General features: G+C 32.9%; 2 protein-coding genes across 2 annotated transcripts; one reads left to right on the forward strand and one right to left on the reverse strand.

Annotated features, from left to right (window-relative positions):
* Positions 1-841: 841 nt before the first annotated feature.
* On the reverse strand, positions 842-4,503 carry LOC115445287 (proline-rich protein 12). Its single transcript, XM_030171509.2, has 5 exons — positions 4,352-4,503; positions 3,838-4,056; positions 2,424-2,641; positions 1,556-1,705; positions 842-1,157 (listed from the first exon to the last, which is right to left on the reverse strand). Exons 1-5 carry the CDS (start codon positions 4,356-4,358, stop codon positions 1,065-1,067), a joined length of 687 nt encoding a protein of 228 aa, XP_030027369.2. The 5' UTR covers positions 4,359-4,503; the 3' UTR covers positions 842-1,064.
* A 10,579-nt stretch (positions 4,504-15,082) lies between these two features.
* On the forward strand, positions 15,083-17,073 carry LOC119190059. Its single transcript, XM_037441084.1, has 3 exons — positions 15,083-15,147; positions 15,429-15,573; positions 16,203-17,073. The coding sequence occupies exons 2-3, from the start codon at positions 15,486-15,488 to the stop codon at positions 16,385-16,387; spliced, it is 273 nt and encodes a 90-aa protein (XP_037296981.1). The 5' UTR covers positions 15,083-15,147; positions 15,429-15,485; the 3' UTR covers positions 16,388-17,073.
* The last annotated feature ends 163 nt before the right edge of the window (positions 17,074-17,236 follow it).

Below are 17,236 nucleotides of genomic sequence, written 5' to 3' on the forward strand. Positions count from 1 at the left end.
TAGAGATCGGTCGTCCTTGGCCACTTTTGAGCCCCTTTTAGTGGTTAATGTTTATGTGTTATATAACTCTGTAATAGTAATCGAGGTAATTTTATTACAAATTATCAATGTATAGAGAGGGACAATACTTTCGTCGTTAGATAGCGTAAAGGCAGGAAAAATGTTGAGGGGATATACCCGCGTTGACTTTCTGAGAAAGGAACGGTCTTAAGTCTTTGCCTTATATCATAAAACGTATTTTCCTGGATCATTAATTGATAATTCTACTGATTTTCAACAGGTGTACGACAAAGCCGGCAAGCAAATTGCTCACTTATAAGTTTATAAAAAGGAAGTAAAAGCAAATTGAAGCTTGTTTAACATATTCAGTAAAATTTACCGTAAGTCTTAATATTACGTGTTACATCCAGTTTAGTTTGGTACTTAAATAAAAGCAAAATATTATTATTAACTAGATTATATAGCTGTAATATTAATGAAGTCAGTAACTTTTGCATTTAACAGACAAATTGAACATTGGGTTTAATGGCAATACTAGTACTCTGCATACGCTGCTAGTGAGTCGTAAACGCATGACATATTATATGGGAAAGAATACTTTGCAGAAACTGTGTTCTAAATATTAAAGCGTGCATAAAATTATAATATTTATCGTCTTTATAGTGCAATATCTAATTATGTTGAAATAATTTAAACGTTGATAACAGTAGATAAAGATAAGTATTGTTGGTGTTTATCTTAAAATTATCCGTATAATATGTCCTACATAGTATATAATATGAGTCATATGTATTCATTGAAGAACTAATAAAGAAATGAATTGCAAAAATAATTACACATATTACATAGATCTTGAATTTTTATTTGATAGGTTTTGTAAATAACAAGTTACAATTCTTATGTTTATAAAATGGTGTATACAATTATCAGGATAATGTACCGGTTTACAATTTAATAAACATCTTTTTGTAGATACGCGCTATCGGTATGATGGACTTACTGGATTTAAAAATATCAGTTGATAACTACCTCCGATAAACAATTGTCATTGAAAAAGAATGCGTTTAGGGATCGATTTTACAAAGAACTTCGTAATTTTTGTGCGCAATTTCTTTACCACCGAACGAAATGTAGCAACAGCCATGACTAGGATGCACCTGGAAATAACAGCATACGTATATTAATTTACAGCAAAGAAAATTATTCTGAGCAGCAGCCTCTTCTATACACAACATACATGTAGGTGTATACTGTATACAGGAGAGGTAAAGTAATATTCAGCTAATGTATAGGAATCAAATAAGTGCGTCATGTTTCGGGAATGACTATTGTTTTACTTATTACACCAATTGTGATTCTTACTTTTGAGTGTTAGATCTCGTTTTATTTATTTTTTTAAGTGAACTCTAACTGCCTTTTTAAACATGCTTTCCAAAGACAAGGGTTTGAATGCGTGTAAATAAAACTGACTCTCACTAAACACACAGTGAGCTCATGCTACATACAAATCCTAAGTCAAAATTATTTCATTGTAATATAACTTAAATAAATGTACCTTGCCAGGTGTGATCGATTTATCTTGTCTAGCTCGGGCGATGTATAGGGGTTCGCCGGTATGAGTGTTGCCAGCCGGGATAGCGCCTACAGGAACCTGACCGTGGGATCCTGGTATCCAGCGTAGCAAGTGTGCAGGAGCGCAGAGCACCTGGAAATAATGCATTTTATTATACATTAGCTGACCCGACAGACGTTGTTCCGTCTTAACTATGAATTTGCAGCGCACATTCTGTCAATCGCTGACAGTTATTTCAAAGAATTGACAGTTGTATAAAATTAATATTTTCGTTAAGTTTTCTTAAATTTTCTAATTTTCGCGCAATTTTTTGATTTTTTTCTTTCATAAGATGCTTCTCCTGACAATAACAAACACAACAAAAAAAATAGTGAAATCGGTCCTGACGTTCACGCGTGATGGCGTGACTAAGGGAAATAAGGATTCATTTATATATATATATATATATATATATATATATATATATATATATATATATATATATATATATATTACTCATTATCTAAAAAATAAGAATGAAGTTCCTTTAACAAAGTTAAGCCATGATTCGAATCGATCATAGGAATATAGAAAGTACCTACAAGAATATTTTAAAAACATGTACTTCCAACTTTACCCGTATATTAGCTCTAATTTCGAAACAAATATCCCGTAGTGCATAATAACAAGGAAAAAAGTAGCTTAAAAGTGCTTATTTAAAACTCGGGTTCTGGGTATGAAATCTAAATCTATTATAAAGGTTTATGCGTTAACTATCTAGGTCTGAATTAGTTTTTACGACTATTGTAGTAAATGTTTTTCTTACTTTGTATTAAATATTTACAAGGAAACGAATATTAACTTTATTTACCTCGAAGTTGTGAACTGGCACTTCTTTTCCTGCGTGAGGTACGTAAGCAGATCTATGTTTGATGGCCAGTTTTCCTGGAATGAATTCACCGTTGTGATAGGCCCTGATCACCCACAACGGGCTTCCGTCCCATCCTTCTTTGCCGCCAACAAAGGCTTTGTGACTCAGCGTTGAAGCATTTATCGCGTTCGTTGATACCCAGTCGATCAAGTCCGCAGCTAATAATGAAAGTTATTGTTAGTAAATGATCAGTTTTACTTACAAACTTGTTTTAGCGTTAAGAGGTGCTTAAGAATTGCTTAAATAGCTGTCAAAAACATCATCGGTTTTCCAGTTTAAACCTTATTAAGAGGCAAGATGGCGGGTTTTGACTTACAGCTGATCGAGGAAATTTGTGTTTCAACTACGCATAGCTTTGCGAATTTTTATAAGTAAGAATGTACGCGTGCATAGAAAAGGTAGTTTCTCTATCCAGAACAAGAATATAGTTGAATCATGATTTAGTTGAATGGGGTTTTGCTTCGTAAATAAAGCAAGGACATTAATTGCAAAATTAACAGGTTACTTAAAGTGCTTGATAATGATATCCTTGGGTGCTCTATTTTTATGCTATTCATCTATATATACCTAGAATATGCTTCCATATACATAAATAAAAAATATATAAATCTATAGTTTACACAAATACATGATAATCTGACTACTGCATAAGGACAAATGCACGTCCTTCTTACAGTTAACTAGAGTCGATGACCTGTATTAGCTGTATGCTACCTTAATGATCTCATTTAAAGTGATGCAAACCACATCCTTTATTTACTTATGTTTGTATTAGATAGAAAACTACATATCAAGTTTTTCTGTATGCAATATAACCTACTGTAAAAAACTTGTACGGACGTTGTTGATACCTATAACAGAAGTAAGATTTTACTTTGGGTCCCAGTGTTCAATATACATATTATTACTTCTTTGTTATAATGCATTTATAACGGTGCATATTTATTGTAGGTGGTAATGGTAATATATTATTCATTTTGGTAAAAAAAAGATATTCAGTGATGTAGAAAAACATATTCAGTGATGTAGATGAGTCCGCCTGGGTAGGTACACACCACAATGTCTATTTCGACGGCCAAGCAGCAGTGTGGAAATTAATGTTGGGTTCCGGTTTGAAGGACATTGTAGCCAGTGTAACTGGACATAATAAGACTTAACATCTCACGTCTCAGGATAACGAGCGCAATGGAATACCAAACAATACTTTGTAATTCAAGGTGTTGGATGGTGTTTCTGCTATTTATGTGCGGTCGTATCGCATTCCATCAGGCGAACGGCAAGCTCGTCTCGTCATTCAAGCAGCAATAAAAAAAACCATGGTCTCATGAACTCAATAAAATCAGAATATACTTACAGTCAACAAATTTTACCGGCTCAGTCTCTGGCACGGCGGGGTTTGGTGGTGGTTGCTGGTAGATGTAATTGGTGACGTAGGTGGGCTGAGGCGGCGGCGGGACAGGCTCCATGGGGGGCGGCGGGTACATAGGCATCATCACGGGAGCCGGCACGTAGGCGAACGAGCCGGGCGGTGGCGGGTAGCCGTACGGGTACGAGCCTGGAGGTGGTGGAGGACCTGAAAAAGGAGTTCAGGAGTCATTAAATATTTGAGTAAAAAGCCTTTAATGTGTCTCGTTTTAAGATCTTTCTTGAATAAAGCTTTTTTTTGCTGTAATAATAAATCCGCGAAATATAAATTTGTATATTTCAATGATTCTTATGCTGCGCAGTTAGTTTATACATATACCAATAATAATATTAAAACATTTTCATAATTCATTGAGTGAAGGAACAACATAATATATTTTTCGTTATATATGTAGCTCACACCATTTTATAAGTCATACTATATAAAAAATAAAACTACTTACCAGCCATTTTGATTGAATATTAATTATATGTCAAACAAAAGAAAATAAATTAGCACTGAGGTATCAGCGAAGCTTCACACTTCACTTTAGTTGTAGTTCGTATATTTGTATCATTTGTGCCATATCATATCGCTGGAAAGTTCGACGTATTGATTAGATAAGATTTCTTGCCGTCATCACCTACAAATGGATATAGACAAAGCCATATATTATTTATCACAATAAGCAGGATATTTACTGGTATGAGTAAGACTTTTAGAGGTACCATTTTACCCTTCAGGATACGAACAAAATATTTTGCGAATGAATATTTGCCTGACAGATCATGCATAGATGCGTCATGTTTTGGGTTACTTTTTATTATGATTACCTATGCATAGACTCTAGATGGGGCATTCTATTGTGATAAGGACATTTAACTTTAGAATTTTCCCAATTTTGAGTTGTGACTTTGCCTACAGAACGTATTAATAATGATAGACTACTTAATATAGAAAGTGCATAATTTTGAATGCCATCATCATCATCACTATCATTAGTCTATATTTTTGTCCACTGCTGGACATAGGCCTCCTCCAATATGCGCCATTTTACCCTGTCTTCGGCCTGTCGCATCCAGTTCTTACCAGGGACCTCTAACAGATCGTCGCTCCACCTAGCTGGAAGGCGTCCTACACTAGGTTTGCCGAGTCATTATCTCCACTCAAGAACTCGCTAAATGTACATTTTGAAAGTATTTGTGTTCAATTAAAGGGATTACCCATATAAAAATTTCGGCTTTGCCATCCCCCTAGATCATAATTTGAGATTTAGTCTCCTCTGAGTTGAAAGCTCATGACGCCCATGCTCTGCGATCAGGACTATGTATTTGACTGTGGAGTAATATTATTATATCAAAAGAGAATAAAACAGCGCAATCGCCTACAATCTGCATTTTCTTATGAAATGCAATTCTTTATCTAAATGAGCAAAATTTTTTGTATTGGACAAATATTTTATAGATTACATTACCTGCAATCAATAAACGATATCATCGTTATATAAGTACCTAATCTCTGATGTGTTTTATTTATATACTTTACGTTAAACATTTTGTGAGTCAATAAACTAAATTAATGAGGGATTCAAAATGTTTATTTGTAGGTTAATGTACTGTTTTAACATATATAGAGAATCATATTAGGCATACTTTAAAAAATGAGCAGTGAGTGAGCAGTGGCGGCACTAAACGACGCGAAACATCAGGCAAAAAAAAAACAAACCACGCGAGGCCCGAGAGGAGTAAAAAAATATTCCGCGGTTTTAACAGTTTCGTTAGTAAGATTGTAAAAAATGTTCAAAGGTTCTTTAAGGCACCGCGCGGGACCTCTGTAAGCGCAAGGCCCCGGGTGATTGCCCGGTTCGGCTCCCTCTATAGGCGTCTCTGTGTGTGACAAGGGCAAGGGTAAATATAATCGTAAGGAAACTGCAACCCTCCTCGTATATGAGAGTCCTAACACTAGTACCCCCGTTTTATAAAATTGTATCGTAAGGTGTAGTTATTAGCAGCTACAAAGCAGCTATGTTAAGTTTGGGACTATTTGATATTAGCAAAATATGGCAAATATGATAGAATTGAATGATAGAGAAAATCGGTGCGTATCTCTGTTTGCACCAATATTTAGGCTCTCTACCCTTAATGATTTTGCTATCAATATTTAAAGTATAGATAATTTGCCTATTTAATAGACAAATATACGAACTGGTGTGCGATATTATCAATACTGTTAAATTCAAATAACTAAAGTTTAGTAATACATTGCTGAAAATCATAATGTTTAAAAATATACAATGACTTCACTGTTTTTCTTTATCACAGATGTCATTATAATTTGGCAATTACATATTCTGCATTGCATTGCATTTTGTTGTTAAGACCACCTTCTTTATTTACATACCTATTTATATGTATCTCTGCATTTTTATAATATCATGTTATGTTTTTAAAATGAAACGTATCTTACAGTTATCAGATATGTTTAGTGATTAAAAAAATTACTGCATATAGAGCAAATAAGTAGTACTGTCAGATTTGACATTAAATTAGCTATTAAAACTGTCAATATTGATTTTTAATATCTTCGAATTTAAATACCATTTCAACGATGCAAGCAAAGTCTACATGGGAAGCTCTATAATTTTCAGAATTATGTATTTATTATAAAATATGAATAGTGCGTTACTTGTTAAATTAACATATTTAGATACATAGAATGTTTGTCTATACTTGTAGATGGTTTTCGCATTTTCGAAGAAATGTTTAACGTAACGTAACGTTTATGCTTTATTGCTTTGATGTCTTGTCTTGCCATCAGTTCATTTAATCGAGCTATTGATTTTTTTCAAACTCTACATTACTTCTTTTTCCATTTTCCGTAGAAAAATTAATTATACTTATATCTTATACTATCGTTTCAAGAAATTGGCATATTTTTAATTGTAATTATTTCCTTTTGTTCATTCGATATAAATACTTTATAAGGCGCTATCGACATGAAAAAAGGCACGTTTATCAGTAATAAACATAGCATGGCATTGTTTTATGAAATGATATGCCAGTTAGAACGTAGGGAGAAGCTTTGTGTTGCTTCTGTGTTGGTGCAAATTTGGTTAATAACTGATATATATTTAATGTTTAACAAAGAAATTAAAGTGGTTAATGAATAAAAATCGCCCGACGTTCACTGCTAGCAACGTGTTTCGTTTGGACTACAGAACATGATATTAATTCAATTGTTTCTTTTTGAGTGTAGTCATTGGTTGAGTTCAATTTAGGCATTAGCCAATATTTCCTACTAATCATTTTATGAGCTATATGAAGGAGCATAATTTATTCTATGTCATTGATGAATAAAAATCCATTTGTATTAGTAGAGATTTATTCTTAAATATAATTACAAATAATAAGTACAATATTCCTACGCTTAAACAAGAGCCGTATCAGTAAAACAGCCGAGATTCCATTTCCTTAGCACAATTCCACTTTCTTAATGGGCTTTAGAATCATAATAACGTTGTGGTGTGTTATTGCTGATTTTGCGAAGATTAGCTGCGGGCATGAAGCAAGCGTTTGGTTGGAACGCGACCTGTGGTTGTGGAGTAGCTCCATAGCCAGAGTGAGGCTGGAACATAGGCTTAGCAGGTCCACGGCCAACGTAGCTCGGTTGGCCGTAGCTCCAATTGTTGGGGAAGTTTGGTCCTGGGCGTTCCATTCTATAAAAAAATGAGGTACTATTGTAAATCTAGGAAGAAGCATACACAAACTATTGTAAGAATTATACCATTAATGGAAATCTCAGATACTACAAACACAAAATCGATACGACTGTATAAATAGTGTAATCATACTACTATGTAAAAAAAAATGGGATTTAAAAAAAAATATTTGCATCCATTCTCAATTTGATAAGTAAGCATTTTAATTGTAATAAGGTCAATAAGATGACGAATAAATTATATAAACATGATAATACGATACAGGGTAAAAGTACAGACAATATTGTAGTTCAGGGGAACTCATTTTTTTTTCTTAGTTATGGTGAATCGACTTAGATAATAAATGCGTTGATCTACTTCAGTATCTAAAAACGTAGTTAAAACCGAAACGTTTTCTTCAACTTAATAAATATAATATTCTTAGGAACTGAAAAGATTTTGATTAAAATAAAAAGATCTATCACACTTGCAAATACTTACTAATACCACACCAACCAACCGACCGATAATGAATGTTAATAATATCAGCTCAGTATTATATCGTCGTTGTAGGTGGAGAACTAAATAACTCGGATTTTGGCCATTTTGTACTTTTATCACTTTTGTGTCGCCCAAAACATGGCGCATATTTTGGCCTAACAAGCATTTCTTTATCTTATCCCGTTTCGAAATTATAGCTTTTTTATGTTACAAGTGGAGAAATTAATATATTCAAATAATATATATTTTGTTGTAGAAAAAGTGAATAATAAAATCAATAAACTGCGACTTATAATGTGTTCAATAGTAAAGAAATTAAATAAAATGAATTGTTTAATTCTTCTTCGAGTCTATTGTTTAACAAAATTAATCAAGTGTGTAGAAGAATTAAACAACTTGATTTGTTTAATTTAGACACTGAAAATCCTAATGGTATTCACTTTAATAAACTCTATAATTGTAATTATTTAACCTTATAATTATTTTACCATATGGTTTCTAGTGTAGCAAAACTAAATAACTATACGAGTTATTTAGTTTATTTTAGCAAACTTACAAAACATTGTCGTGGAAGAATTAAATAAGAAGTTTTTATTTTTTTATATTTTTTTTCTTCAGGTCAGAGTTTTTTTGTTAATGCATAATATAATAGATAATAAGACCCAAGATATATAAAAATCTCGACATTAAAATAATTTATAGTTTTTTAGTAATGCTTAAAAATAACGAAAAAAAAAACAGTTAATCGCGTTTATCTCGAAACTAGAAATTTTGAGTTATTTAGTTCTCACCTACAGCGACGATATACTGTCTCACTGCTGGGGCCTCCTTTAAATTACTGAGAGGGCTCAGGACTTAGTCCACCACGCTAGCATTGGCAGACTTCAAATCAAATTTCTAATGAGAACTTCTCCGGTATGCAGGTTTCCTCACAATGCTTTCCTTCACCGTTTTACCAAACGATAATTCCCAAAGAATACTCAGATAACTTTAGAAAAGTCAGAGGAGCGTGTTCTTGGGTTTTGAACCTGTGGACATTCGGTCTCAGCAGTCCGTTCCACTGCCAAGAAGGCTATCACCGCTTCAATTATATAGTATTTGTAATTTATCGTTTTTGGTAAAAGTTTCTTTCGCTTTAGTAAGATTTTTAAAGTGAGGCGGGACGCAGGTAAAGTAGTATAGCTAATCTAGTTTGTCAAAACGTTGTCAACGTATATATATGTTTCTTAATTTTGTTTCAGCGAACGCAAGTTAGTTTTAGGTATATAATTACTTCGTGTGAGAAAATACCTTGTAATATAACTTTACGTACGCAAGATTTGATAATCAACTACTTATATTTAGAAAAAATATGAAATCCTCAGTAATTAAAATAGATTTTATGCAAGAACTTTGTCAATGTATAACTACTGCGGATTAAATATTTTTCAAAATATTCTTTATACTTACATTTAGCAGGATATAAAAAAATGCTTGAATAACTACCGCTGTTTGTGATTGATTACTAAATGCATATGCTGCAATCATTGATATTTATATTGTGTTTTTATCTATTAATATAACTAAATACCATAGGATAAGAATGCGACAATCATAACCTTTAATGTAATCGGTTATATGCGGTAATAAGCAGCGATACCCTAGTTTAGGAATGGATCGGACAGCCGAAACGAAGGCTGTGGGTAAAAGGCACACACCTCTGAATTGTTAAAGTTACGTGTGTAAGTATTCTTTGTTAATTATAAACGCTCGCTTTGACGGTGAAGGAAAATACTTACATATAGTCTATGTATGTATATGTGGAGTGTGAGTGGTCAGTTTGGTGGATTAAGGACTAACACCTTTGAGTAGTTTGTGTAGGCCCATTTCTTATGAAATATGGTCACTGTTAGAAACTATGCTATGGCAGTAGTTACGATAGTAAAATAGATACTGCACTTAAAGTTTTTTAAATCACATAATTTTGAATCGGAAGGTCGGTTTGTCGATCCTTGGTGAATTAACTATTATTCTGCTGCCCAGGTTTAAGAAAAGTATAAATAATATCGATTAGTCTAGCGGGGAAACAAAACTCTGTAGTCACTTTCGAGGACTTTTCAGTCTGTCCAAATTAGAATGAATAATGAGTAATCTGCATCAACACTAGCGGTTGATACTTTGAACTACTCGTGACCAGAACTTTCCCACAATTTAATTAGTAATATCTTGGTAGTTTAAAAAAAAGACTATAATAGATTATTTAAAGTAATTATTCATTTCACCGTAGATCTTTGTATATTAGCACGCGTAACTCGCGCACCCCCAATTATGGAAACAATTGTACAAGGCCGTTTTCTCGGTGACGGACTTTAACGTAAGCGGTATTCTATTGTTATTTATCTATACTATTATATAAAGCTGAAGAGTTTGTTTGTTTGTTTGTTTGAACGCGCTAATCTCAGGAACTACCAGTCCAAACTGAAAAATTCTTTTTGCGTTGGATAGCCCTTTGTTCGTGGAGTGCTATAGGCTATATATCATCACGCTATACCCAATAGGAGCAGAGCAGTAATGGCTAATCTCAGGAACTACCAGTCCAAACTCAAAAATTATTTTTGCGTTGGATAGCCCTTTGTTCGTGGAGTACTATAGGCTATATATCATCACGCTATACCCAATAGGAGCGGAGCAGTAATGGCTAATCTCAGGAACTACCGGTCCAAACTGAAAAATTCTTGTTGTGTTGGATAGCCCTTTGTTTGTGGAGCGCTATAGGCTATATATCATCACGCTATGGCCAATACGAGCGGAGCAATAATGGCTAATCTCAGGAACTACCGGTTTGAACTGAAAAAATATTTTTGTGTTGGATAGCCCTTTTATCCCGGAGTGCTATAGGCTATATATCATCACGCTATGACCAATAGGAGCGGAGCAGTAATGAAACATGTTGCAAAAACGGGGAAAATTATTAGTTTTGAGAGTTTCCGTTGCGTGCGCTGCGTAAACGGTTAAAGTTATGCAACAATGATGTATGACGGGATTGTTCCTCTTAAAAAGTTCTAAAAATATGTATTATAAAACAAAGTCCCCCGCTGCATCTGTCTGCCTGAACGTGTTAAACTCAAAAACTACCCAACGTATTAAGATGAAATTTGGTATGGAAACAGTTTGAGACCCTGGGAAGAACAAAGGCTCCCGGGAAACTACTACTTTTATAACGGAAAACTTTAGAATGAAAAAAACTTTATAACGCGGACGGAGCCGCGGGCAAAAGCTAGTAGTATTATAAAACAATATGTGTTTTATGTTCAGTTTTATTATATAGATTTAGAAGAAGTATTTATTTATAACATACAATAATGGAATATTTAGGCTCCGTGTCACCACTGTGTGTAAATGCTATTTGTCACATAAATGTATAAGCCGACTAAATACAAAATTCAAATCTGTGTTGTTTGATAAATTTTCATAAAATGAGTAATGAATACATTACTTGTGAAACATTCCCTTACTGTACTAAAAATAATATTTCTTTGTTTTTTGACCCGTTGATAATTATAATTCCCTTGAGCTAAATAGAATTAATCAGAATATATACATCGTTTCGATTATTTTATGTAATACCATTATCGTTTATCGTTCTTATGTGACCTTTATATGTCCAGGTAACCTTAAAATGTGTTTTTTATATAGCAAAATGATTGCTGGCTTTAAATGATATTATTTGTATCTAATTATAAATTGCGAATCTCTTTCCTTTCATAGATAAAGCATAAAAAACACAGAAGATTGAACTGGGTTAAGCGACGATGTTTTGTTTTTTAATGTGTATGATACATACATAACATATATATGTAGACATACATTATTAATATAAATTTTCTTCTTAATAGATTTTTGAGTTCCGATTGCTTTTTTCTTCTATATCATATGGGGTAATAACATATTTTCATTGTGCCGAGACCCTGCGAAATACGAGCAATGAAGTTGGTAAATCAAAAAACTTTGCTGATTTTTTTTCAAGTTAGAGGACTTTTCCTTTAGTGGGGAAATCGCTTTCGGATCTCGCGCTGGCCCAGGAGGCCGAGGCGGGTATATCCTGGGTATATCGTGTAGTAACACGCCCCAACATACTGATTAAAACTACGTGACAGCCTTCGTCAATGCATAAAAGGTAGCTCCGGGCTACCATAAGGCCTTATATCACCAACAAAGTAGCCTCTGTGTTATATCTTATAAGCAGTCAGTCGACATGAATAGAATATACGAAAAACGCAACTGACGTCCACTATAGCAGCAAGGTTTGGACACAAATTAATATCAGGGTAACTATTGACGAGCGTACAGCGCTGAATGTATGTCCGCTGATCCTTAATGGCTACTGTTACTCGACTTTTATGGCAGACAGAGTTGAACATATTACTGTTCTTCCACGCTTCCATTACACACAGCTGGTGACGAGGAGAATCGTCTGATTATGATCCCGCTCACCTGTTTTTACTACGACATAGCACGGTCGCAGAAAGAGATCAATAAGTCGGTGGCCTGACCTATATTATTAATCCTTCTACGCATCAAGCAATTGATATCGTTCATTGTAACAATAATATTATTATAAATCCTCTTAATCAATGTTTCTTTATCAGCATATTTTCTTTTGAAATGTTAAAAAATAAATATCGATACGAACTAACTAGATTTAATTGTACCTAAGTTTATGTTAAAACTACCGGCTTTTGCTCGCGGCTTCGCCGGGGTAAATGAGTTTTCCGGGATAAAAGTATCGAAATAGAAAGTAACCTATGTCCTTCCCAGGGTCACAAACTTTCTCCATACCAAATTTCGTAGAAATCCGTAGGGTAGTTTTTGAGTTTATCGTGTTCAAGCAGGCGGACAGATACGGCCGGAGACTTTGTTTTAAAATATATATTTTTAACCGACTTCAAAAAAGGAGGAGATTTTCAATTCGACTGTATGTTTTTTTTGTGTGTTTGTTACCTCAGAATTCTTGATTGGATGAACCAATTTTGACGATTTCTTTTATTTGATAGCTGGTGCTTCCCCTATGCCCCCATATAAATTTCATTGTTGTTGGACCATTGGCTTCGGAGATACATCAGAAAACTCTTAAAAATTATGTCAACTATGATGTCCTCAACGTATAATGATTTTTACTAACACAAAAAAAAAAACAAAAAATAAAAACATTTTAACAAAAAATTATACCGCCTTCAAAAACCACTAAAAACCAAAAAATAATTTAACATTACCTATACACAGTTTACCAATATTGGAGTCGGTGCCTAATACAAGCCTAGTTAAGCTAGATAAATACATGAACAAATATACGAAAACAATGTTTAATTTTTGTTGCGTAAATTCAACTATTTACGCAGCACACGTACCGAAAGCCCTGAAAAGGAATAAATTTTCCCCTTTTTTGCGATATTTTTCATTGATGCTCCGCTCCTATCGGCCATAGCGTGATGTTATATAACCTATAGCCTTCCTCGATAAATTGCCCTATCCAGTATTAAAGAATTTTTCAATCCAAACAAAAAACTCGCCAGCCGTATATAGATTAGCCCTAAGCTCAAATGGCCACAAGGCAATCTTATTCGTAGTTTCTACTGCACCGAACTATAACACAGGAAAGCAGTGGCGAAGGGTGAAATATTTCGAAAGGAAACCCTACACAGCATATAAGTACTAATAATATGCATAAATGCGGTCTGCAAATCGTTCTAATGATAATAATGAATGAATGAATTCTAATGAATCGGTTATATGGACGCTTCGCCACTGTAGGAAAGTAACATATATTTTCCTGTCAATCTCAACAAATTGGAATTGGAACATATATATTTTTTGTTTTAAATAAATTACAAATTAGAATGGCCAGTTACTTAAATGAATTAGTTAAATTAAAAGTATGTATGTAATTGAATATCGTTTTTATTATGTAATGATAGGCTGTTTCACGGGTACAAGGCAACTCACTTTAGGTTTTTACTTATGTATTGATTCGATTATAATAACTAAGTTTTTGTTACTGTAATCAATATGAAATTTAAGGCTAGTGTTATTCTATGGAAGCCATTGGGTATTGGACGCGTAAACTAGTTTGCTTTTGTTATTAAAATATTAGTTTTCCCCGTCGAATCGTTAGAAAAAATACCTTGCAAAATGGTGTACAATAATTTTAGAATTTTTATTTCTATTTGTTTTGTATTTGGAATTGGAAAGGTTTTAATTAATTCAACTGGAAAAATTATCAAATTAAATCTATTTTATAAAATTTGGTCTTTAGCGGTTGTAGGTGGTATAGTACTGGGTTATTCGCTATCATCAGTTATGACAGAATTTAAAGATAAAAGAATTTTAGCACAAATAGGCAACTTAAATGATTTTGTGGCAAATCTTTTTATTATATTATTAAATTTGTTATGTGGCACTCAAGAATATGAGCAGATGTACGATATACTAAGCAATATATTTAATCATGCGAATCTAAGTGATATGTCTTATAAAATTATGTGTTTTAAAATGTATATGTTTTTATTCACACCGCTGATTATTTTTATTATTGTTATGACTTTGCAATTTATTTACATTTCACCGCCTTTTATTCTTTTATTGAGATTACCTACATTATTTACTATTTTATACATATCTCTACATTTTTACTTAATATTGTTTGTTTTAAAGATTATAAATGAGATCTTATCGAATATGTTATTGTTTGATGAAAAATGCGTAGTCAATATGGAGGAAATACCAAGAAAATTAAATATTATAATTAACTGTTTTTGGTCGGATTTAAAATTAAAATTTGCGACGAGAACTAATAATATTAATTTAAAATACCTTTGTAAAATATATGACGATGCAAGCACATGCATTTTACATCTTGAAAAGCTTCATGGACTGCAGGTTTATATATATTTTACATTATACATAAGTACTAATCAAATACAAATATAATATAAATATTTTTTATGTACTTATAGATTGTTTTGGCGATTTGGTTATCTTTCTCAAGTGCTGTGGTTGGCGTTACTCTGGTAGCTTGTCGTGAGGTAAAAAATATTCATTTACGTATTTGATTTTTAAGGTTTTATAATGAAAGAACACTAGTTCTTAAGTTTACACCTTATTATTTACATTTTACTGTGTTTTTGTTTAAACAAAAGAGTTATAAAAATTATAGTATGCGTAGTAAAAGGGATTGCATCTATAACAATTATGTTCTTATTATCTTACCTATACATCATTATTTTGTGTTACAATAAAGTCTTAAATATGTTTTATTACAAATAAAACTCGTCATCTACTATTAATAATTAACTAAACTTTTCAGAGCCATGTTCCGTGGTTGGAGATCGTTGAAAGCCTTCTCCCATTGTCTTGGTGCTTTATGGCAAGTTATATCGAAGACAAGCTGGCTAAAGAAGTAAAGCAGGTGGAAACGCATATTGTAAAATATCTTATTGACTATCGTTGTGGTAAGCAAATGTGTATGAATTTTTGCTATATTTTCTTCATTTGGTTCTTTTTCTTTCTTTGTATTAATGCGTACATATATATGTGTGTACACATTAATGTAGTAATATATTTACTTCCAAATACGAGAGGTACATCCAGTAGTCGTAATAAATTTTTGCTTCAATAAATCTCGAATAACTACGGTATTAATTGGAAGAATTAACATAAAAATTATTTCTTTTGTATCAATAAATGTTATATGAAATACATTGCTTCTGATTTCTTAAGTTTACGCGAATTTTAGACATTGAAACATAACATTTACCGGACCGACCGCCCAGTGACCACGAAGACTGCAAAGTCAATGAAATGTGGGTAGAAAATAATAACAAAAAATGCAGTACAATCCGGAAAATAGTTTTATTTCAATACAAATTTTCTTTTTGACATGCCCTTCTCATTTACCGATATGATAAATATAATTAATCCAACGGTGATTTGCCTCAAGAACTCTCATTCCACATACCACTTCCAGTACAATCTTACGACACTGTATTGCATTCGATGATTCATGAGTGTTTTCCGAATTTTTACCCGTTACACCTATAGCTGATTCATATTATGACTCTTTTTCTTAACATCATTTCAGATGAAACAACCAGGAACGTTCTGCAGACATTCAAGCAGTTAGTGAGTACAAATCGCCTCATGTTCACTGCAGGCAACGTATTCCGTTTGGACTACGGAATGATTCTTGGCACCATTATAAACATAATCACTTACAGCATTATATTGATTCAGTTGTTTTTGTCTGAGCCGCCGAAAGCCACGTGAGGCCCATAATCAATAGCTATCTTTGAAGAGGCATTGTGTAGACTGGCTTGCGATATGACGTGGCCCTTTGCTCTATTTCATCATACTGTGTGGGAAATCCTATACCTACCAGCTGAGTCAAGGCGGAAAATCTTCAAGAAGAAATCCAGTTATTACTAGTTTATATCAGAGCAGCAAAGGTATTAGAGTTTGGATAATATGAAGATTAATAAAATATTGTTCGCTGTGGCTTCAACGCCTGTTAGATATGATAGAGCAATTTTAATATATTGTATTGATAACGTGAATGAAAAATTCGGAAATTTATTGGCTAATAGTAAACAATTGAATTTTTCCTAGAGTAAGTCATAGTTGTTCAAGTAAGTATCAATTAGGTAACTTTGGTATGTAGATTTCTATACATAAAAGCTTATGAAATGCATTAACTGTAGTTATAAGTGGTTTATCTTGTGCCACAGTATGTCTCATCCTTTCATTCACTTCGCCATTGATACATGGTGTAATATAAAATGGCATTTGCTTTTACCTTCTAGCAGAATGATTTGTAGTATTCAAATATGTGTATTTAAGTAAAATATTTGCTACTTAGGCAATTTAATATTTCTTTAAAATCATCTATTAATGTTGGTACAGAAATAAAAGTTTATTTTTACGCATGTATAGATCTTTTAATTAATTTAATATAAGTAAACATTACATAAAAATCAGAATTGAGATTCAATCATAAACATAGTTTTAAATTACATTATACAATTTAGAAACGAAATAAACAATTAGTTTTAGCTTAAATAAAAGTAAATTTCAACACAATTAGCTTTAAATAAAAATCGCTATTAAAAGGATTATTGG

The sequence above is a fragment of the Manduca sexta genome, chromosome 21 (genome assembly GCF_014839805.1).
Source record: "Manduca sexta isolate Smith_Timp_Sample1 chromosome 21, JHU_Msex_v1.0, whole genome shotgun sequence".
NCBI lineage: Eukaryota > Metazoa > Arthropoda > Insecta > Lepidoptera > Sphingidae > Manduca > Manduca sexta.